Source organism: Peromyscus leucopus, chromosome 12 (assembly GCF_004664715.2).
Source record: "Peromyscus leucopus breed LL Stock chromosome 12, UCI_PerLeu_2.1, whole genome shotgun sequence".
Classification (NCBI taxonomy): Eukaryota; Metazoa; Chordata; class Mammalia; order Rodentia; family Cricetidae; genus Peromyscus; species Peromyscus leucopus.
Window position 1 is genome coordinate 77,905,627 of NC_051073.1, and position 23,435 is coordinate 77,929,061.

Below are 23,435 nucleotides of genomic sequence, written 5' to 3' on the forward strand. Positions count from 1 at the left end.
CCCAGTTCTTCTCCCCCACCCCCTTCTCTAAATAAATAATTTTATTAAGATATAGTTCTTGTGCTGTCAGACATTTTCTCATTTAAAATATATGATGCAACCATTAGTAATGGTGCCTACCTATAATCCCGGTACTCAGAAGGTGGAGGCAGGAGCCTCAAAAGTTGAAAAATAGCCAGTTTGGGCAATATCGTGATACCCTATCCTAAAAAAGCAAAACACATATACAGCACACCCCAAAGAAAAGCATGTACAACAGCCAGCACTGTGCAGTTTTCAAGCTTCTTGCCTCAGAAGAAGCTCTGCACCCCTTAGCCAACACCGCCCAGCCCTCCTATCCCTGAACAACTGCTTCTGCAGATTGTAGGAACTATGTGCAGTGGGTTTTGCATCTGGCCTCTTTCACTTAGTGTAGTTATAATGTCTATGCTTTAGCAATAAGCACTTTTCTTCATTGTAAATCGTATTCCACTGGATGAATATATCACATTTCATGTACCATTTCACTAACTGATGGACATGGGTTTTCCTACCTTCTGACGATCTTCCATAATCATGTAGAAGTTTGTGTGGCCGTGCTTTCATGTCTTCTGCTGGAGTGGAATTGTGGGTTATATGTGTGGTCTTGGTTTGACCTTCTGAGGAACTGCCAGGCTATCTTCCATAGCAGCTGCTCCAGTTCCCACCAGCAGTGTATGAGGGATGCTGTTTTTCCCTGTCTTTACCAACATTTGTAGTCGTGTTTGAAGTACGAAGTGGTAGCTTGTGCTTTTGGTTTGTATCTCACTAAGGTAATGATGTAGAGCATCCTTCCCTGTGCTGATGGGCCATTTGTGCAGCTTGTTTGAAGTGCTGTCTCTTCAGATCTCCCATTTGTAAGTTAGGTGCTGATTTTAATGGGTCCAGAGCATCTCATTTCCCTTTTTGTGCTTTGGGTCGTTCTTAAGAAACCGTTGCTGAATCCAAATCACAACAATTTTACGTAGTTTTTCTGCTAAGTACATTATAGTTTTAGCTCTTACACTGGATGTATAACTCTTCGAAGTTTAGTTTTTGTAGTTAGTACAAGAACACATACAGCAACTTCATTCTTTTTAAAACTTTATTCCTACATTTATTTATTGTGTGTGCACATGGGTGCCACAGTATGTGTGCCTGAGGTCAGAGGGCAGCTTGCAGGTTCTTTCCTTCCACCATATGGGTTCCAGGATTGAACTCAGGTCATCAGACTTTTCTCACTAAGCCATCTCACTGACTTCCAACTTTATTTTTATTAATGTGGATACCTACTTTTCCTGGGTCTATTTGTTTTTTGTTTTTTTTTTTAAACAAACAAACAAACAAAAAAAGCAAACTTTTTTTTTTCCTGCCATTGAATTATTTTAACACTTGTATTAAGTAAGAATCAGTTGGCCATAAGCATTAAGACGTATTTTAGACTGTTGGTTTTCCTCCATCCATCTAAATCTTAACCTTATTCAGCGCCACATTGTTTTGATTACTGTAGCTTTGTAGCAAGTTTGAAGCTAGAAAACATGACTCTTCCGATTTTCTTTTTTTTTTTTTCAAGGATTATTTTTGCTGTTCTAGGTAACTTGAACTTAATCTTGGGATTAGCAGCTCAACGGTCCCTGAAGAATTTTTCCATTGCTATTTTCCATTCCTGTTTTCAATCTGTAGATCAGTCAGTTTGTGGAGCATAAGAAGCCCAGGCCTTGAACTTGATGTGTGTCCAAGGATTTCCTTGAATTTCTAGTCCATCTGACTCTGCCTCCCAAGCACTTGGGTTACAGGCATGCACTGCTTCACGTGGCTGAATGTTGCCTGATTAACGGAGTATAAACTTTACACTTACTTTGTTAAAAATTTATAAAATATCATTGTGTGTATGCAAACACACACATGTATGATGGGGTGGAGACGTGTGTGGAGATTAGAAGACAACTTTGTGGGGTCTGTTCTCATCCTCCGGTTCTGGTGATCAAGTTCAGGTTGCCAGGTTGGTGCAGCAAGCACCTTTACCTCCTGAGTCATCTCACCAGCCCCTTCTTTGTTAATTCCGACATAAATATTTGGATTTTTCTCAATCTCATTTTTTATTTTCTCATTGCTGCTACATAGAGATACAAGCAGTTTTGTGTTTTTATCATGTACCCTGTTGTTGTTTTATCTCTTAGGGAGCCTGCCACCTAGCTCCTAAATAAATACACATGGAGGCTTATTCTTAATTATAAATGCCTGCCCTCAGCCTGGCTTGTTTCTTGCTAGCTTTCCTTAACTTAAATTATCCCATCTGCTTTTTGTCTCTGGGCTTTTCCCTTTTTCTTACTTCTGTAAATCTTATTCCATGGCTTGCTATGTAGCTGGTGGCTGGCCCCTGGAGTCCTCCTCCTTCTCGGGCTATTTTTTCTTTCACCCCAGATTTCTCCTTTGTTATCCTCCCTGCCTGCCAGCCCTGCCTATTTCTCTCACGTGCCTCAGTACTGGCCATTCAGTTCTTTTTTTTTTTTTTTTTTTTTTTTGTTTTTTCGAAACAGGGTTTCTCTGTTTATCTTTGCGCCTTTCCTGGAACTCGCTTTGGAGACCAGGCTGGCCTCAAACTCACAGAGATCCGCCTGCCTCTGCCTCCCGAGTGCTGGGATTAAAGGCGTGCGCCACCACCGCCCAGCCAACCATTCAGTTCTTTATTAGACCATCAGGTGTTTTAGACAGGCGAAGTAGCAGCTTCACAGAGTTAAACAAATGCAGCATAAACAAAAGTAACGCACCTTAATATTCTACAACGCCTGTGCCTGCAGCCTTGTTGAACTCATTGGTCTGACATTTTTTGTCGCCTCTCTTAAGTTTTGGATGGGAAGGATCACGTGGTCTGCAAACGGCACTGGCTGTGCTTCCTTTGCCGTCTGGATTTCTCATGATGAGTTTCCTTGCTTGATTGTGCAGGTCAGTCCTCCAAGACCACAGTGAGATCCCAGGGTGGGCTGTCTGTCTGTCTGTGCCTTTCCTCTTGTTTTTCATACTGGGGTTACACCGAGGGGCATGCACACACTTACGTGTGCTTCCTGAGCACACTCTCAGCCCCCCTCTTTCATTTTCTTACTGACCTCTCCTGCTCTCTTGTCCCACTGTGAGCAGGTTCTTCTCTGTGAGGGCGATGGAGACAGAGCTCTGGGTAGACTCTTGGAGCTACACTGCTCCAGCTCTCGGTCTTTATCAGGTTCTCTTATGTGCCGTTGAACAGGACAAAACTCCCCTCGTATGTGCCGTTGAACAGGGCAGAACTCCTCTCATAAATGTTTTGGTACCTAACATCCAGTTGCCTGGAGTTTTCATTGCTTGACTCCAAGCACCCACAGTGATGGTGGCTGTGTGACAGATTGATGTCACTTTTCTTATATCTTGGGGTCCCTTCTTTTGTTTTCTTGAAAGTTTAGAACCTTAATGTCTGCTTTTAGTTGCTCTGTTTTGTTGTTTGGTTTGGTATATTTTCTCTAGTTTTTAAATTTTTTATTTTATCATGTATGAATGCTTTGCTGCGTATCTGTATGAGCACTACATGCATGCCTGGTGCCTTTGAAGGTCAGAAGAGAGTGTAAGATCCCCTAGAACTGACTTATGCACAGCTGTGAGCCACCATGTAGATGCTAGGAGTCAAACTCAGGTTCTCTGCAAGAGCAGACGGTACTCGTAACCAATGAGCCAATTCTCCAGCTCCCGTTTGAAGATTTAATTTAATTGCTTCCTTTCTTCAGGTCCATTTCCTGTCTGTGTCACACACACACACACACACACACACACACACACACACACACACACACTTCTCCACCCTGGATTTTGAGACAGACTGAACCTGGAGCTCACCAGTTCAGCCAGCTGGCCACACAAGCCCCAGGGACCCATTGCCTCCGCCTCCTCAGTGCTAGAGTCATAGGCACATGCCCACTGTAGCTGCCTTTCCACAAGGGTGCTGGGGGTGCAGTTCAAGTGGTAAGCACTTCCAACTGAGCCCCGCATGTCATCTCACAGTCCCTCTTTCCAGGAGAACCTGCACCATTGTCCTACCCTGGCTTGAACCTGCAGCTGCGAGGCCGGCTGCCTGTGTCACCACAGTTGTGTGTTCCTACAGCACAGTTCTCAGACCACCTCAGAGAAGGAGCGTGTGTCGTAGGCACCCTGCATCCCCTCTGTCACAGCGCCCTTTTCCACCCTCAAATGAGCTTGGGTTTCATTGACGGTAGTTTCCTGTGTTTCATTTTTCTGTATCTATCTCTGGCTGCTCTCAAGTTTACGATCCTCCTGCCTCAGCCTCCCAAGTGCCGAGGCTGCTGTATGGGTCATCAACACCCGTTTTGATTGCTGTTTCGTTACAACGCCCCACTAACAGATGCTTGCAGGATCTGTTCTAGCTTGTCTCCCCACTGTACTCCGTCTGCAGACAAGTCGCTGCAGTTCCGCAGCTGCTTCTGACCGTTCTTTACCCTCCAGCATCAGAGCTACTTAGTCTTGTTTCTGTCTTCCCGGAACGTCCTGCTTTATGCTTTTGCTTTGTGTTCCCATGATTTGTTTCACTGTGGATTTTGAGGTAGCTTTTCCTAACTTTGTCCTCTGGCATTTGACTAAATGTTTTATTTCTTTCCAAAGTGTTCGCTTCTGCCAACACTGTCTGGTCTCTGACCTTTCTTCATGGTGTCCTGTTCTTGTTAAGGAGTGTTATGGTCACCCGGACCTCTCGGGACAATGGAGTCATTTTACCTGTCATCTGTTCTCTAACGTCTGCTTCCTTCGGGAGCACTTTCTAAGTGTTTCTCAGATGTCTGGTATGTTTTGTATTTAGGAAGGAAGCTGTGGAATCTTGGCTGAGCCCTGGGTGTTTGGGCACAACTTGTTGGGCATAGAGGCTTTGCTTGAAGGCCAGCCCTGCTTTCCCAAAGGGCTCATTTAAAATATTCAGAAGGGGAAAGAATAAGAGTCCACCTGTTGGGTGGGTGTGGGGAATCTTGATGCTTCCTCTTTGCGTGACTAAGCCTGCTCTAGTAGAGCCCTCCAGATACCTTCTTGAGTCCTCCTTATGGGATCTTTAGATTCCCACGCTGCTTGGTCGCCCAGGCTGGCCTCAGAGTCACAGTTTTCCTGAATGCTGGGGTTACAAATGTGTACCAGCACGCCCATTAGTCTTTCTTCTTTTGATCCCGAGTCTCGAATCTCTTACTCCATCACTGTTTATAATATTTTTGTTCCTACCTCTCATGTGAAGGGGAACTCAAGAGGGAGAGAAGATAATTTTTATTTTCGAGACAGGGTTTCTCTATATAGCCTTGGCTGTCCTGGAACTCAACTCTGTAGATCAGGCTGGTCTCGAACTCAGAGATTCTCCTGCCTTTCCCTCTGAGTACTGGGATTAAAGGCCTGTGCAACCAGCACCTGGCTGAGGAGATAAATTCTTATCCCTAACCCCGTCCTGAACCAGGAATCAGGCTCTTTATTCATGACTTGGCATTTCAGCAGTAGCACTCAACAAGCAGCGTGTAAGGCCACTGTCTGCCCTGTTTCAGGAGTAACCTGGACAAGCTGTACCTCGGTCTGGAGCTCGCCAAGAAGCACCTCCAAGCCACCCAGCAGACCATCGCCAGCTGCCTCTGCACCAACCTCGTCACCTCCCAGGGCCCTTTTCTCTACTGCTCCCTCATGGAGGTTAGGCTTCCCTACCCATGCAGTGCCAGGCCTCACCTCACCCTCATGAATTCCTCTGACCGTCTCTTCCCTTCCAGGGCACTCCCGATGTTACACTGTTCTCCAAGCCAGCATCCTTGAGTCTGCTCAGCAGACATCTGCTCAAGTCCTTTGTGTATTCGGTGAGGAGCTGGATGGAGTGGGGAGGAGGCGGCAATGGCGTGGGTCCAAGAGGGCAGATAAATGTGCCAAGCAAAGTGTTAGATGATGGCCCGGGCTTACCTGCTATTCACCAGTCGCAGAGACTGGACATACTCTTTATTTTAACCATATTTTAACTTAGCTAACCTCTAGGAACCTTCCAGTTTCCTACAAACTCTGATATTCTCACTCACTATTCATGTCATTCAGCTAATAGGGAGGGACACCTCGAAAGCCATGTGACTGGAATTTATATTCATCTGTGGCAGAGCAGGAAAAGATGGGGTTAGTCATATAGACTTGCTTCCCAACAAAGGTTTGAATAATGTCTCTGTGTAGATTTGTGGCGCAGTACCTTAATTAGAACACATCCTAACTCAGTTGGTTTTAGACAAGTCCTAAGCCAACTAATAGAGGATTTCTAGGTAGGGAAGCACAAAGGGCAGCTCCTGGTGACTTCAGCTGTCAGGCTCTCTCTGCATCAGGATGAAGGTTATGAGGAGAATTACTCACACTGCAAGTCAGCCAGTAAAACAGTGATGTTGATGTTCTGAAGATACCGAGCACTGTCCCCGGGGGCTCTGCCTCCTCAGACTCACCAGTCTTTGATCCAACTCTCTTGTGAAGATTGGGGAAATAGCTCAATGGTGGAATCTCCCTAGTATATGTGAGGCCCTGTCAGTATATCTGATCCCCAGCCCTGAAAAGAGTTTTTTGAGAAACTTGTAAGAAACAGAACTTGTGTTTGTGCACTGACTTCATGTAAGTGAAGTGATGTGGAGGCATTGTGCTGGGAGGTCTAAGTGGTCTAGAGATGATGACAGTGTATGCAGGGCATACATAGATTATACAGTGTTTTCATAAGAGGACATTATTGATGTAACCAACCGTCTTATTAAATAAGAAACACAGAAACAATGTAAAAGAGAAAGCCGAGAGGTCAGAGCTCAGAGCTAAAATCTCACCCTTCCTCCTGCTGTCCCAGCTTCTCGAAAAAGGACCTACTTCCTGTCGGCTTGTTTTTTTTATAGTATGTTGTTCTGCCTTCTCATTGGTTGTAAACCCAAACACATGACTGCCTCGTCACTGTCTGAATGTACAGCCCCCTAGGTCTTAAAGGCATATGTCTCCAATGCTGGCTGTATCCCTGAACACACAGAAATCTTATGGGATTAAAGGCGTGTGCCACCATCGCCACACTCTTGCTATGGCTCTAATAGCTCTGACCCTGAACACACAGAGATCTTATGGATTAAAGGCGTGTGCCACCACCGCCACACTCTTGCTATGGCTCTAATAGCTCTGACCCCCGGACAACTTTATTTATTAACATACAATCAAAATAATATTTCAGTACAATTAGATTACCACCACATTTCCCCTTTTCTATTTTAATAAAAAGAAAAAAAGCAAAAGGTTATAACTAACAAAAGAAAAACTATATACAAAAGTACAATAACTATATACAATATATACAAGTAATAAATACCTAAACAGGTATTTGACAAATCAGAGAAAATAATTCCATTATCTATCCTACTTTGGAAAATCCAAGATGTATCTAATGCACTTTCTATCCTAATTAATTTTCAACTATAACTAACTAATCTTCAATCATAACTAACTAATCTTCAACTCCCTCAGAGACCCAAGAAGGGAATAATATTAGCTAACAAAAATAAAAACAGGAAGTGCATGCAAGCAACTTCCAAAAAATTTTGTGAGTTGACAGAAACAGCCAGCTGCCTGGGCAGTCACCTGAGGTTTCTCTGCAGTGTTGGGGCATCATCTTCAGCCTATAGGCTTAGTGTATCTGACAGACTCATTTGTGAAGTAGGATGTATACAAGGTCAACAGTTCAACCTCACATTGGGTGAGAGCAGTCCACGTACCAGAAACACCTGAATTCCACTAGTGTCCTGTCATGATTCAGGATTTTAAATTCTGGAAATGGTTGACAGTTTTTTAATTCAGCTGTCCATTCTTCTTGGCTGTGTATATATGGCTTCATCTCAGCATCCCCTTCTTCTCCACATCCCTCTATTAAATGCCAGTCTACTTTTGAGAGGCATGAGCTTTCAGCTGCTGTTCCATTGTACAACAGAATCCATCGGCCCTCTGCCTGTTAAGCTGCCTTCGAAGAAAAGGGCACTGTACCTTTTCCGGATGCAAAGGCCACTTCAGGGATGGGGCCATATTGTCCTGGCCTCAGAAGATGCCTTTTGATAAAGCCATAACCACACTTGTTTTGGCAAGAATCAGTAGTCCCTTGTTTAGTGTTCTGTCTGTCCATTTTGTCCTGTTGATTCAAGGATACTTTGTTGTCCAGTGGCTAACTTTTGCCACAAGGAAAGTTGACTCCATATGCAGTTTCTTCAATGCCCATATTTTCTCTGAAGTAGATTAGTACTGCCAGGAGCTGACATGTCTCAAAAAAGAAAAATTTTCTAAGTTATTAAAACATTTTAAATGCCATATTCTGTAGATCTCTGAAGGGTTTGAAGATGACCTGTCTAAAACATCTCTGCTTAATTTTTAAAACATATCTAATCTGACTACAAGTTCTATGATAATGTCTAACTACTAGCTTTCATTTCTTTATATCCTAATAGTTGATAATAATAACATTCAAGGATCAGAAATTTGCATTACATTGTTAAATGGATGGAATAAATACAATTAGAAATATACATATAGCATTTTCTAACAATATCAGTTTCAAATTTGTATACAATATAAAACAATTCAATCCAATGTAAAGTATTTAAAACTAGTAATTGTCTTTTTCTTTTCTTTCTTTCTTTCTTTTTTTTTTTTTTTTTTTTTAAACAAGAACCTTAAATCTAATCTCCTTTGCTTAGCCTTTTTCCTAACCCTTGACAATAACTTGTAACCAACCGTCTTATTAAATAAGAAACACAGAAACAATGTAAAAGAGAAAGCCGAGAGGTCAGAGCTCAGAGCTAAAATCTCACCCTTCCTCCTGCTGTCCCAGCTTCTCGAAAAAGGACCTACTTCCTGTCGGCTTGTTTTTTTTATAGTATGTTGTTCTGCCTTCTCATTGGTTGTAAACCCAAACACATGACTGCCTCGTCACTGTCTGAATGTACAGCCCCCTAGGTCTTAAAGGCATATGTCTCCAATGCTGGCTGTATCCCTGAACACACAGAAATCTTATGGGATTAAAGGCGTGTGCCACCATCGCCACACTCTTGCTATGGCTCTAATAGCTCTGACCCTGAACACACAGAGATCTTATGGGATTAAAGGCGTGTGCCACCACCGCCACACTCTTGCTATGGCTCTAATAGCTCTGACCCCCGGACAACTTTATTTATTAACATACAATCAAAATAATATTTCAGTACAATTAGATTACCACCACAGGACATTATTGGATTTGGGTGTCCACAGAAGTCCTGAACCGATCCCTTTACCTCCTAGGAATGATTAGTGTCAAAAGATGAACCAGACCAAACAAGAGCTTTGCAGTCCTGTTGGCTTCCTTCACATCTCAGCCTCATGTATCAGTTTCGAGAAAGAGTGTCTGACCTCTGTGCCTCTGCTTCCTCACCTGTAGAAGGGGTCTAGTCAGTTATCAGACATTGCTAAACACCCGCCAGCTGACCCGGTTCACATCTCGGGTCTCACCTCAGTCCTGCATAAACTACTGCGTGACCACTTAGGTGGTCACCTGGATGGTGTTGTGAGAGCTGTAGGTGTGTCACTGAGGGAGACCTCACCACCTCCACCCTAACTGTGTGCAGGAGGGACCCAGGAGACGTGAATGCATGGATGAGTTTCCAACAGGAAGCACTGAGGAAGGAGAACAGACGAGCCAGGGGCGTTGGGAGGTGTTCCTAGAGACCTGGAGGAGGTGACTGGAGGAAAGCAAGGCCTAGCTAGGGTGCTAAGAGGGTTGGGCCAGCAGATAACTGGGAGGCTAAGAGCCAAATATCAAGTTGGAATTCTAGCATCCCTGGTGACTACACCCCTGTAGGCCTTAGGGGCTAGCCTGATGCTATCAGTTTCTAGGTGCTGAGCAGTGTGCTCCGTTCTGCAGTGCTGAGAGTGCCCCTGTCTCTGTAGACAAAGAATCGACGCTGCAAGCTGCTGCCCTTGGTGATGGCTGCCCCCCTGAGCATAGAGCAGGGCACGGTGACCGTGGTGGGCATCCCCCCAGAGACTGACAGCTCAGACAGAAAGAAGTGAGTAGCTGCTGCTTGCTCTGGGACAGCAAGGCTGAAGGCCTGGGCGTGTCGGCACATTGGCACACCAGCTCTGCCGAGCCTGGATGCCATCTGCCCTTTGGTGTCTATCACAGGGACATGGTTGGAAGGGTCTGTTGTCTGTGGTCTGTCTCCCAACATGTCTGTCCTGTACCTATAGCTTTTTTGGTCGAGCATTTGAGAAGGCAGCAGAAAGCACCAGCTCTCGGACTCTACACAACCACTTTGACCTCTCAGGTGAGTCTGCCCATGGCCGCACTTCTGCCCTCACACCTTCCAGGCCAGCACTGGCCCTGGAATTAGGCAAGCTGGTAAGGAAGGTACCTAACCAGCAGCCAGCCCCTTGTCCTACCAAAACAGCCCCAGGCAAAGTTGTCAGCATCCACAGAACTCTGGCTTGGAAGCTATAAGTCTGGATGCAGCCTTACTGCCCTCCCCTGCAAATCGTTTCCCGCCCCTGAAGGGCAAGCTGTGTGACCCTCGAGCCCAAGCCTCACTGGTCGGGCCAGTTTCTGTCGTGTGGACAAGGAAACAGCAGTCTGTGGCAACCCAAGGTTGGCAGCATGAAGAGCCCTGCCTGAGGCTGTAGCTCTGTACCTGCGAGACAGTTTGACACTCATCACATTTACTGTGTGACTTAGAGAATGAAGAGCCCAGTGACAGCTTCACCACGTCGCAGCACAGGACATAGTTTGGCTTGTTACATAGTCTAAGCTGGCCTTGGGTCTCATAATTTCCTGCCTCGGCCTTCCAAGTGCCGAGATTGCAAGCATGGCCATCATGTCTTTCATAGGTTTGGTCGGCTGGTTTGTTGTCTTGGTTTTTGTTGTTTGTTTTTGTTTTGTTTTGTTTTGTTTTGTGAGGCAGGCTTTCTCTGCATGGCTCTGGCTGTCCTGGAGCTTACTACATAGACAAGGCTAGCCTTGAACTCAGAGATCCACCTGCTCCTGCCCCTGCCTCTTGAGTGCTGAAATTAAAGCCGTGCACCACTGTGCCTAGCTTATCTTGTTTTTAAGACAGTCCCACTGTGTAGACAAGGCTGCCTCAAACTCACACAGACCCTCCTGCCTCTGCCTGCCAAGTGCTGAGATTAAAGGGGTGCGCCACCACACCTAGCCCTATCTTCTTGTTGACAATTTTTTATTTTATTTTGGTTTTTCAAGACAGGGTTTCTCCAGGTAGCCTTGGAGTTAGAGACAGTTGTGAGCTGCCATGTGGTGCTGGGACTTGAACCTGGGTCCTCTGGAAGAGCAGTCAGTGCTCTTACCCACTAAGCCACCTCTTCATGTTTATGGGTGTTTTGCCTGCATGCCCGGCCCCTCTGCAAGTGCAGCAAATGCTCTCAACTGCCGAGCCAGCCCTCTCTCTAGCCCCTTGTTGACACATTCTAGAGTAAGGCAGATTCAGCTTAGCCACACACTACTGTCACTGCTTCACTGGGCGACAAAATTCCTGCCAGTGCCAAGCCTGACACCTGAAGTCAGGGTGTCAGAGTGGCTGATGGCCTCTGTCCTTGGCTATGAGGCTGTCTTCTTTCTTAAACCCCTCTGTGTGTGTCTGTGCCTGATCTCAGAAGGACACAACTCATGCTGGGTTAGGACCCACCCTGAGTACCTTATTTACTTCTTTGAAGGTCCTGTCTCCAGGTGTCGTATTCTGATACTGGAAGTTGGGGTTTCCACAAAGGAACTTGGGGAACACAGCTCACTCTATCACACCTCTCTGTTTTTAGGTTTGGGTTTGTTGTTTTTGTTTGTTTGTTTGTTTGTTTTGAGACAAGGTCTCTCTAATGTAACTGGCTGTCCTAGAACTCACTATGTAGACCAGGCTGTCCTCAGACTCACAGAGATCTGCCTCTGCCTCCCAAGTGCTGGGATTAAAGGTGTGTGCCACTACTACCTCGCTACCTCAGTATTTTATCTGAATCTCTCAGAAATTACCACGCTCTGATTCCATAACACTAGCCTGTGTTCAGGTTCCTACACTGTCTCGGGTAGGTTTCTTTATGCCAGGCAGCTGTAGCTGTGGCCTGTGGAGTTGGTCCCCCTTGAACAACAGCTCCTGTTTCCTGCCTGTGACCACAGCCCACCTTTATTACACAGGGAGGGTTTGGGCTAGAAGATGCCTCGCTTCCCCTGAGGGTTGGAGAGCCAGAGGTAGGGGGTGTGGAAGTGGCTGTGGTCAGTACCTGCCTGGTAGGAAAGGCTTTGCACTCCTGGGGAGTTGGCCAGCAACATGGAGCGTCCCACGTGACCCCGAGCCTGCGTGTCCTCTCCGGGAGCGGACACGGAAGCTGAAGCACAGGACAGAGCAGGGCCGGCGTGGCCTGCATCACTGTGGGGACAGGCATTTGTGCCAATCCCTGTCCAAGTCTGTCAGAGGCGTCACATGCCTTGTGTCCGTCGGCTGGCTGACATTGTTGACCCTTGTATGCCCTGGGAGTCCTTGCAGGACAAGGCTCTGGCCTCTCCACAGTGCAGCCAGCAGATCTTAAGTGGGAGTACAGTGGGAAAAGATGAACTCAAATACTGCAGAGCGTTCCAGCCTGGCGGGAGCCTGCAGTGTGGAATGCGATGGAGGGTTGTCGGCCTCAGGGAGGAGGGGAGTTCATGTGCTCGGCCTCGTTCCTCACTCCTCCCACTCACAAGATGTTTTCCTTTCATTACTTCAGTAATTGAGCTGAAAGCTGAGGACCGGAGCAAGTTCCTGGATGCTCTCGTGTCTCTGCTGTCCTAGGGTAAGCCAGGGTGGGCAGTCCTTGGCCCCCAGCCCCGCTCCTGCTTTGTCTCCCTCCACAGAGGCTTTACTTGTGTTCCAGATCAGAGCAGGGTTTGCAGATTTTTCCCAGGAATGTCTGCCCTAAGAATCCAGCAGGGCCACAATGGAGCACTTCTGAGAAAGCTTAATTTCATTAAGCACCTTTGACCCCCAGAAAACCCTAAATTTTCTCGAATGCCCACACCATGGGGCTGAGCATCATGTGTGACACACAGATTAGCCAGTGCTAGCCCCAGGGGCCACCCAAAGTTTCTTACAGCCATAGCCACAAGCCCTGGGCTGGAGCCCACAGAAGTGGCACTCTGGGCTGTTCTTCTCTTTGATAAGAAAGGAAGCTGTTGACAACTACCCAGCTGCAGGTCACAGAATGTTGGCTCCGCATGAGCCTTCAGCTGTGGACAGCTATCCTGAGGGGCCTGCTGCATGTGTGTGGCCCAGAACACCTCCCTAGTGAAGCCCTCGCTGTTCTTCCACATGATCCTTCTATTTGAAGGACCACACGGGAAAAAGGAAGTAGGGATTTCTGCTGTGCCTGTGTAACCTCCTCAGCCTCTGTTTGGTCAGGCGGCCTTTCCGAGGCTCTGACACAGGAACTGCCCTATCCTTGTTAAACTCTGAGCTGTAGGGGACCAGAATGGGTCTCGGGGACTCCATTCAGTCAGGGTAGCCTGAACATTCAGGGCCGTAGTAAGGAAGGTGTCCAGACTGGACCAGGGAATCCTTGGTCACACTTGCAGGTAATCAGCAGTGACCTTGGCTGTGTAAATAATCAGTCTGACTCCAAAAAAGAGCCAACAGCATCCTTGGCCCACGGGTGGCAAGTGTGTACTGACTTGTGGGGAGCGGCGTGTGCCAGGGCTGACCGGAGGCGGACCTCCCTCCTGCACTGTGTCCACAGCACTGCCGTGTGTGTGGCCGTCCAGCAGGGGCGTAATGGCAGGGAAGGGGAGGGTGCTGCTACATGATGGGGGGAGCAGTGGAGACTGGCCAGGCAAGGGAGGGGCCCTTGTCGAGCCGTGAAGCTGCCCTGGCAGGATAAGTGGCCAGGCAAGGACTGTCAGGTGAGAAGGTCTGGGTACTTTCATGGGGACAGTTGAGACGCTGTAGGGATGTGGGAGGACAGTGATCTGGGTGGCCTTCCGCTCCACACTCACCTTCACCCTACTGTGGAAGCTACTCAAAGCAGATCCTGGAAGGCCTTGTTCAGTCTGTTTGATGCATGGGGAGAAAGGATGAATTGTGTGAAACCTTTTTTTTTTTCTTCCAGAATTTGATTTCTCCAGAAGTGACCTCCTTTTCCTTATTTATATCACCTGGCATCTATTAGATTGCAAGATACATTTGAAGTGTGGGACTATGTGGTTTTTAATAAAGTAAAGTGTTTGTTTGTGGTTCCATCCCATTTGTTCCTAAGATCTTAGTCAGTATTTAGAAGTACTCTGAGCCTTCTTGGGACCCAGGGTAACATTGTTCCTGTGTGCTGCCATTCTCCATGCCAGATACAGAGACTCTCTACTCAGCCCCTGGGACAAGGTCTGCCCCACCTGCTCTCCTGGCCTCCTGATGGCAATAGGCAGAGGCTGGGCTGGCTTCAGTACCAAGTATCTTCACAACCAGTACCTGCGATGGCCGCTGCCCGGTAATGCCAGGAAGGACCGGACTCTGCCTGCCAGACTGTAGCTGTATCACTGTGGTCGCCACCCCTTCACCATGGCCTTCAGCTTCCCTACCATTCAAGGTGCTCCAGTGGTCCCTGCAGGCATGCAGGGTCAGCATGCAGGGTCACACTGCTTTGCAAATGGGGAAGTATGGGGGAAGGCCTCAAGTCAAGGAGGCCTAACTGCTGAGTAGTGCCTGAATGGAAACACTGTTCCAGGCTTCTCTCAGCATCGCTCACACCCACCCACAGAACGTTTCAACATAGAGGAACCTCTGGCCCCTGACACCTTAACTGCAACAGGCGCTTCTTAGAATGGTAGTGCCATTGTCCTTGTCCCTGGAGAGGCTGGAAGGTGAAGAAGGACTGGTTACTTCCTAGGGACGTAAGTACTGGAGGAGCAGACATGGTAGGAAGAGATACCCACTTGGGCATCCGAGCTCAGCACGGCACACAGACCTAGAAGGGGGAGTTGTTTAGGCAGGTTTCTCAACTTTTTTTCAGTTTTGATTTTTGAGACAGGATCTCACTAGGTAGCCTAAGCCATCGCCCTCTATTCCAAGTACTGGTGGTAATTTTAAGTCAGTCGTGAGAAGCCCACAAAGTGACCTAGAAGGGGGGTCCCAAATACCCAGGATGCTCTTGGGGGAATGAGGGGGTACAATGGGTGGGGACTGGCTCCTCTCCTGACCGCTGGTAGTGCCACCAGCTAACTACTTTCTCATGGCCACCCTGGCCGTTTGGAGGTGGAGCAGCTCCCTTCCCACACTACTGGGCAAAGACCACTGTGCGAAGAGTACACCACCAGCCAAGTGTGCCAGCTAGGGCGCAGGGCCAGCTCTAGGACCCCATGTCCCCACGCTTGCGGCTGTCCCTGATCCCTTCTGCACATGCGCCTGCACATGAGGTTCCCACTGCATTGTCTCACTGGGAAAGTCAGCCTCCCCATTTGTCCCACCCTTGCCTTCTCTGTTCCCAATTCCAGAATCTACCCTGAGTCTCTCTGAGCTCATAGTCTTAGGATTAACACCTTCCTTGCTGTGAGGAACCCAGCCAGGCCTGAAAAACATGATAATGAAAGAGACCCAACTGTTTCTGAACAGACCTCTGGAGGCCAGGGTCGGGGGCAGGTGCCAAGCCTTCCTGCTGTCAGGGCTTAGTAACCCCTCCCTCCATCTGCTGTTTCTGGTCTTTTAGCAAAAGGTAAAATTGCCCGAATAGGAAGAAACAATAAGCTGTCCGTGCGGCTGATGGCTTTACTTGCCTTTCCTTCGTGGGGTCTTTCCCCAGGATGGTCACACTCCGGGCTCCCTGTGGTTGTCAACACGGTTGCATTACCAACACTGAGGACACAGACGCTAGACCCTTTGTAAAGCCACACTAACCAGAGGAGCTAGGACAAAGGGCTGGAGTCAGACCCAGGTTCTCTGAGCAAGTGCCTCTCCTCCCATTTAACAGTTACGCACTGCAGTCCGAGCTGAGGACCGGTGGTGACATCCTTGATTCACCCTGGCTCCCAACAAACGAGGGAAGTGCCTGGTCCGGCTGTATTGAGCAAGCACTGGGAAAAAATGCTTTAGGGTCTTCCGGGAGAAGCTGGCAGCCTGGCTACCTACCCTCAGCACTTCCCACCTCCCAAATCCATTCTCACGAGGTGAAGTTCCAGCTGGACCCCCCTCCTGGGGTCAGCTTCCCCTCATATATCCCAGCCTGACTCCAGCACTTACCCCGGGATTTTCTGTCCACATTCTTGGCTTCTTGCAAATGTAACTGCATCTCCCAGTTGAGGACTGGGGGGATCCCTGTGGGAGACTTTGAGGAGGGTGATGGGTGAATAGCGGTGCTGGGCACAGAGTGGCTAGCTGGACAGAGGACAGGACACGGTTGGGAGTGTTCAAACCATTTACTAAGCAAATTCTTGCCTGCCCCACCCCACCCAAGCTGCGAGGAGGGAAGCCCCTCTAAGGCTCTGGTACCTTACAGCGCCCCTCTCCCCCCTGCCCCCACGTTGGGGGAGTGCTGGAGTGAGACGAGGTCCAGGTTAAGTCCTTTGGTTCAGTGGCTCCTCTCCACTAACAAGGAAAATGCCTTTCTGACACATCCCTCTGGCTGCCCACGCTGCGGGCCCCGGGTTCTCCAGCTGCCCTCTCAGGTCAGCAGGAGCTACTGGACATTAAGGCAGCATCCAGAACTCGCCAGGGTCTCAATAGGAACCGTCAGCTGCAATTTGGTGCCTGCTTCACCGATGAAATCCGCGAGCCCCACCCACGCCGCGGCCAACTGCGCATAGAAAAGGAGTTCGGTCAGGTCCTCACAAGTGCCCGTAGTCTGTTCTGAGCTGGCTGGTGACGGTCAGAGGACCCTCTGTGGGCGCGGAAAAGTCTGGCCGGAACCCAGCCTGACTTGCCTCGGAGTCTGCGCTACTCAGCTCGGCTGTGGTTGCCATCCACGTGCGGCTTCCCGCGTCCGTCGAACACGGGCTTGGCTGCGGGAAGGGCCCCGCCGTGCCTCCCGCCCTTAGACGTAATTCTTCTTGTCGTATTCGCCGTTGGCCGTGGGCCGCCGCGGCGCCGAGTACTTAACCGGGAAGCTGAACTCCGGGCGGCCGGTGCAGACCCAGGCGCCGCAGCACACGAGACCCCCGCCGCACATGAGCAGAGCCGAGGCCGCCCAACCGATGTACAGCGCCGCGCCCAGCTCGTACTTCTGAGACACCGGCACCGCGGGATCGTAGAACTCGCGGACCACGATGTTGGCGAACCAGCAAAGCGGCACAAGTGCCAGCAGCCCGCACAACGCGTAAAGCGCTCCGCCGGTGAGCGCCACGCGTGCCTTCACTGGGCCCGCGGCCACGCAGGTGGTGCACTGCGCACCGGTCAAGGTAACAAAGAGCGCCACCAGCGCCAGCAGCACAGAGCCCACGGTGAGCGCCCGAGCTGCCTGCACCTCGGCACTCAGCGCCAGCACAGACTCATACACCTTACACTGCATGTGCCCCGTGCTCTGCACCACGCACGACATCCACAGCCCCTTCCAAGTCGTCTGCGCCGTCACGATGTTGTGGTCCAGGAAGGCAGTCACCTGCCACATGGGCAGCCCACACGCCAGGATCAATCCCACCCAACCTACTAGGCACAACACCAGACCCAGAATTTCCAACGCTGCGGACCCCATGGCTAAAGACCGAATGCCCGACGACCCTGGGGCCTCCCGGGTGCGCTCGGTGCTGCCTGGGCTGTGCGCTCAGCTGGTTCTGGTGCCTTGGCTCCGGCGCCTCCTGCACCGTGAACCAGAAAGGAGGATCAACAACACCAATTCGGTTCTTCTTTGCCTGTTGGGGATTTCTTATTTGAAGTCTGGGGGAGGAGGGGGGCGGACTCTGCCCCCAGGGCGCAGCCCCGAGCTAGGCCAGCCAATCCATGAGCAGACCTTCGGTCTTACAGCCAATCGCGGACCCCCTGGGCAGTTACAGTTGAAGAAACCACAGCTCTCAGGACTAGTCCCGCTCCCTCCCCCCCCCCCCCCCCCCCCCCCCCCCCCCCCGCTCCCAGCAGGGCAGCAGCAGTCTGAGACCCTACCAGTTTCTGTCCAACTCCAGGCTGACCTTGGAGGGTTCACAGGCGATCTGCGTGCCCTGTCTCTCCATTTTAGCTGCATGCCTAACCGACCAATTCCACTAGCTACATCCCAGATCATTCCAACCCCTCCATGCAAAGGCTTGGCATGGAGGTTCCCGGAGCCCCTGGGCAGAGGTGAAACAAACCCCCACACTGCTTGTCCCTCAGCACACCAAGCTGAGATGCTCGGCAAGCCTGTGTTGGTCATGCCCTTGATTATAACTTCATCAGAGAATCTGCCCAACCACCGCCTGCCTACACTCACTTCTTCCCTAGAACCTAGAGCCTGGTACAAAGTGGGCGGTGCAAAGGCCTGTGCTGTCTCTTCTGTGATGCTCCCTGCCTCCATCCCCTGAGGTCCATCACTCAGTCCCCAGTCTCCTCCAGCACATAGACTATGGTCCCAGCACAGCAGAGACACAAAGGGACATAAAGAGGCTGTGCCTTGCCATCCTGCAAGCAGTTGTGATGCTTTGCCACCCCAGCCCCCAGGCCACCCTCCGGAAGCCAACTTGGAGTTTCCTGGCCAGAAGGAAGAGCCCCATCCTCGCTGGAGGAGGGAGCCGCGGGATTTCCGGGCATTCTTCTGCACAATGGCCCAGCCATTTCTTGAAAGGTCCACTGGGTTGGACGTTCTGGGTCCCTGAGGCTCAGGTGGAGGCACCCGGCCCCACAGCCCAGCTAGGGCACCATCCCCTTTCCAGCATTCGCCTTCCCATTCCCTTTGTTTCTTTCCAGATAGCCCTAGACTCCGGATGGGCTGGTTTTTTGTCGTTGTTGTGTTTGGAGTTTTGTTTTGTTGTTTTCCTATGCTCAGAAGAACTCGGGGCCTCCCTCTATAGAAAAAGGATGCCATTGTTGAGACCAGCCACAGACGTGGGGATTTTGGCAAATCTCTCCCTTCTGGGCCCCAACTTCCTCCTGGAGATGGCTCTGAGTGAGAGGTCAATGGGGCAAGCCCAGTGCCTGCTTGGAAAGGTGCTTAGAACAAGGTGTCAGGCCTTGGGGCAGGGAGAACCTCATGTACACACCCTTCCTGAACCAAACCAACTCTCCTGATAGGTAGAATAGCTCCTCCCAGCCACCATATATTTTCTGCTGCCTTCCACCTCTGTAAACCCTTCCCTGCCTTTCTGCAGACCCTCTCCCCTGCCCAGTGGGTATAAACTCCAAGGCTCACCCTCTCAGTCCTGCTCCCCTGCTCTAGGCCAGGGAAATGCATTTTGCCAGCCCCATCCCTTCAAGTTCTGTGCTATCTTCCTGGAGCAACTGCTGAAGCCTCTTCAGACCTCCCAGCAAGGCAGCTCCTGCAGGCCCTTGCCTATAATCCTCTATGGCTCTCACTGGCCAGAAGCATACACATTGATCAGATCCACCTTCCTCTGGGTCTTAAACTGGTTCTTCCTGCTGCTGCTGGCTTGTCTGTCTGTCTGTCTTGCTATTCTGTAAGGTTGCACTGATGGACACATCTGAGGATACCTCTTTACATCCAGGCCCCAGAAGGTCCAAGCCAGGATAGATTTTGCCTGTTGGCTTTCCTACCAGTGTCTGGAGTCTCAACACAGTGATTATTGCCATTCATTTGTCCTAGACAAGAAGTAGCTTACTGCTTTCAGCCAGTTGGGTCTGCAAACCACAGGGCATGCTCCCCTCCTTCCCGCCTGCCCACTATTTTTGTACCATTTCCATCCTGACACCCAGGGAGGTCCCAGCAAGTTCACGTACCTGTGGTAACATCCTCACAGTATCTCTAGGAGTTGGCAACGGAACCTCAGACTTCATATTCCCCAGCATGCAATGGGATCAGAACCACTCCAGAAAAGGGCAGCTAGGGTTCACATTGCTTCCTCAAGCCTCCTCCGAGATTGAAGGTGGTCCAAGCGACCCATCAAGACACAGAAAAGTGCTTTCCTTCCTTGGGAATTTGTTGTGTTCTGGACACTCTCTCCGCCGGAGCACGCAGCCCAGGACACTTAATAAACCACCAATGAAGCACCAGGTAGGAAGGGAAGCAGCAAGGCTCCCTGAAGAGGAGCTATCTCAGCAGGATTCCAGGAAGAAGTTCCCAGGGAGCAGACAGAAATCCTGGTGTACATGTGCTGTGCATTTGGGGCTAGGCAAGGCAGCTGGGGGTAAAGGACTTGCTTAGCAAGTTCCGTCACTCGCCGAATAAAATAAAACTAAATCAGTCGCCCTAGAGGTGGGACAAGGCTCCGAATGGATCTGATCCTGGAGTAGGGGAAGGTCAGTATGGCTGGAGTGCAGCAGGGAGCCAGAGCCAGGCACTGTATGGGGACATGCATCCCAGTCTCTGGTAGGGGGATTGCCAGGCAGGCCACCTGCTCCGGCACAGCTATTGTTCTGCTTCCCCAGGGGAAGTGGCACAGGATCCCATTAATTGTGTGAGAGAAAGGCCTGAGTCTGCAGAAAAGCGAGGTTTATCTCCAACAGCTGCTGGCTGACCCTGCCCTGAGGGGATCCGTTGACCTTCCATGGACAATCTATTTAGGGCTTGGATTTGGGAAGCTCTTAGCTAACAGGCTTTATTTCAAAGGGAGTGAAAAGCCAGCCTTCCTCCTCCCTTCCAGCTTCTGGTCCAGGATGCTTCCCCCTAGTTCAGCAGATGTTTACAGAACCACGAAATTCTTCTTGCCCGGAGCCATTTCTTAGCGGAAGCCCAGAGCCTGGGCTCTCACTGGCCCAAAGGCAGCATCTTGAGACCTCCCATGTCACTAGCCATTGGGTTGGGAACCCAGGGTGGTCTGGGTAGGAAGCATGGACCCCTGCAGTTGTTGATATGGGCGTCTTCTGTGGCCCAGAGAAGACCTGGAGTTAAATTCGTCCCTACTTTTTAAACTAGCTTGGCTTCTTGTGCCTCATTTCCCCCATTCATAGCAGCCCCCTGCCTCAGGTTTATAAACTTGTAGAAGTGGCTAATTATAGTCTGGATGTCCCTGATGCTATTCCTGGGAGCCTCAGAGGGGCTTGAAGTCACTCACTGGCTCAGTTGACCGTCACAGATCATTGAACCTCAGACCCACGTAAGTGCCAACTCGCCATCATCAGGGGTCACTGTGTTTTCAGCATCTTTAGTGAGCAGGAGAGTTTTGTGAGGGTGGGAAGGGAGCCCCATGTGACAGCCCTGGGGTCCTGTAGATTCATCATGCCTTCAAGACCCAAACTGGATGCAGTCTCCATACAGTCCAGCCTGACCTCTCCCCAAGCCCCAGAGAGGTAGCAGTGATGCTCCAAGACCCAGACCAGCTTCCTCCACTCCCTCCACCTACTTCAACTCTCCAGCGTCTAGCACCTCCATGACCTCTATCCTTTGTCACACACACCATTGCACAACTTTATACCCTTGTCTATTTGGAATCACCGAGTCCTTCTGGAGTCTCCTTTGTCACTAGGCATCAGATTGGGAACACTTCCCACTTTGTTAAAAATGCCCACATGATTGGGGCGTTTGTGGTGTTCAGTGTGGTGTCTGTCCCCAACACTTGCAGGTGGAGTGTGGATGTGTCCACCTCTTCTGAAGCTCTGAGAGTCACAGATGGGAATGGCCACAACCCCAAAGGGTGTGGAGATTAGTGGAACTCGAGTGAGTTCTGGCTCAGAGGGACATTGAACTAATCAATGTTAGAATGTCACCTAGGGGCTCATTCCCCAAATCCACAGACGCTCAGAGCTGGTATAATGTATAAATGGTGTGATCTTTCAGTCTGCAGACATTCCCGTGCATACTTTAAATCATCTCTAGGTTACTTTAGATACCTAAAAAATTGTTAATGATGTGTGAATAGCTGGTGTACTACTTTGTTCAGAGAATCATAACCATACAGAAGTGTTCAGCACAGATATAATTTTCTTCATATATATGTGAAAATATGTTCTTTCACATATATGATACAAAATATATAGACATACATATATGTCTATATATTTCACATGCCAATTTTTTTTCTTGGTGGAAACAGAGTCTCACTATATAGACCTGGCTGTCCAGTAACTTGCTCTGTAGGCCAGGCTGGCCACCTGCCTCTGCTTCCCAAATGCTGGGATTAAAGGTATATGCTACCTCACCTGGCTTCACTTATTTTCATACATAGTTGGCTGAGTCTGTGGTTGTAGACCAAGAGGGTTGACTGCATTCAGCTAATTACTTGGCCATCCCTCCAGGCATCTTTTGACAAGTGACCATGGTTTTGTCTTTGACAAGCAATCTACATTGAGCTACATTCCCAGCCCTGCAAGTGATGTGTTTCTATTACAAACAACACTGTTATCCGTGTCCTTGCTCGTAACTCTTTGTATTTGGGAGGTTAGATCGCTGATATTGTTATCTGAGGCCACCTTTTCACTGCCTGTGATCAGCATTAGACAACCGCAGTTTCAAAAGTTTATTAATTCACTGGGTGCAGTGATGCACACCTGTAATCCCAACACTCAGGCGACTGAGGCAGGAGGAGTGCAAGTGAGAGGCCAGCCTGGATTATATAGCGAGACCCTGTGTCAAACAAACAAAAAGACAGAAATCTGGCACAGTTTGCAGAGGATATGATGAGTGAACACACAGATGTAAAAACAGGAGCTGACTCGAGTGCAACACTCAAGGAACAAGGCCGAGGTGGGAGACAGCTGAGCCCCAGGCACCTCGGACAGAGGAACGGACGCGTAGTTAGCGTCTCTAAAAAATAGTCCAAGGAGAAGAAAAATATATGCCTGAAGAAACAGTAACTGAAAAATTGCAGATTTGTTGAACACTGTACACCACCTGGACTCGTGACTTGCCTGTCCGTGTGACCAGCTGCCTGACACTTAGGGAGCAGAGTACGTTTGGCTCACCCTTTCAGGGGATATCGTGATGGCGGAAGCATGGCTGTGGGGTGCATGGAAGCACCCTCAAGCCTGTCCCCAGGGACCCGCTTTCTCCAGCTAGGTGGCCCCACTTCCTAAAGGTTCCAAAACCTCCCCAAATAGCGCCACCAGCTGGGAGCCAAGTGTAACACATGAGCTTATCAGGTTCATTTAACAACACAACAGCCACCCATGCAGGGACTTGGAGAAGTATTGAGTACAAGAAACATGAAACATCACTAAAAGACATCATTACGGTCTGCTTAAAATAAGTGTAAAAGAGGTGGAAACATGTGGAACCAGATACTTTTATGCTAACCTAGCAAATTAATTTTAAAACACATCTTACTGCTAATCATCCCTGAATACAGAAAATGGACAATTGTGGGGATTTTTAAAATTTTTTAGATTTATTTATTTTTATTT

At 49.3% G+C, this 23,435-nt stretch overlaps 2 protein-coding genes across 2 annotated transcripts in view; one reads left to right on the plus strand and one right to left on the minus strand.

The window, feature by feature from the left end:
• Cdc45 (cell division cycle 45) overlaps nt 1-14,280 on the plus strand; it is a 37,954-nt gene extending 23,674 nt beyond the window's left edge. The window contains exons 14-19 of the mRNA XM_028854172.2: nt 5,553-5,691; nt 5,769-5,852; nt 9,961-10,079; nt 10,261-10,337; nt 12,772-12,837; nt 14,146-14,280. Coding sequence (XP_028710005.1) covers nt 5,553-5,691; nt 5,769-5,852; nt 9,961-10,079; nt 10,261-10,337; nt 12,772-12,836 — 484 coding nt within the window. The 3' untranslated portion in view covers nt 12,837; nt 14,146-14,280. The remainder of the gene's footprint in view (nt 1-5,552; nt 5,692-5,768; nt 5,853-9,960; nt 10,080-10,260; nt 10,338-12,771; nt 12,838-14,145) is intronic.
• Nucleotides 14,281-16,419: 2,139 nt separating this feature from the next.
• Cldn5 (claudin 5) lies at nt 16,420-18,034 on the minus strand. Its single transcript, XM_028854194.2, has one exon. It carries the CDS (start codon nt 17,707-17,709, stop codon nt 17,053-17,055), a length of 657 nt encoding a protein of 218 aa, XP_028710027.1. The 5' UTR covers nt 17,710-18,034; the 3' UTR covers nt 16,420-17,052.
• Nucleotides 18,035-23,435: the final 5,401 nt, after the last annotated feature.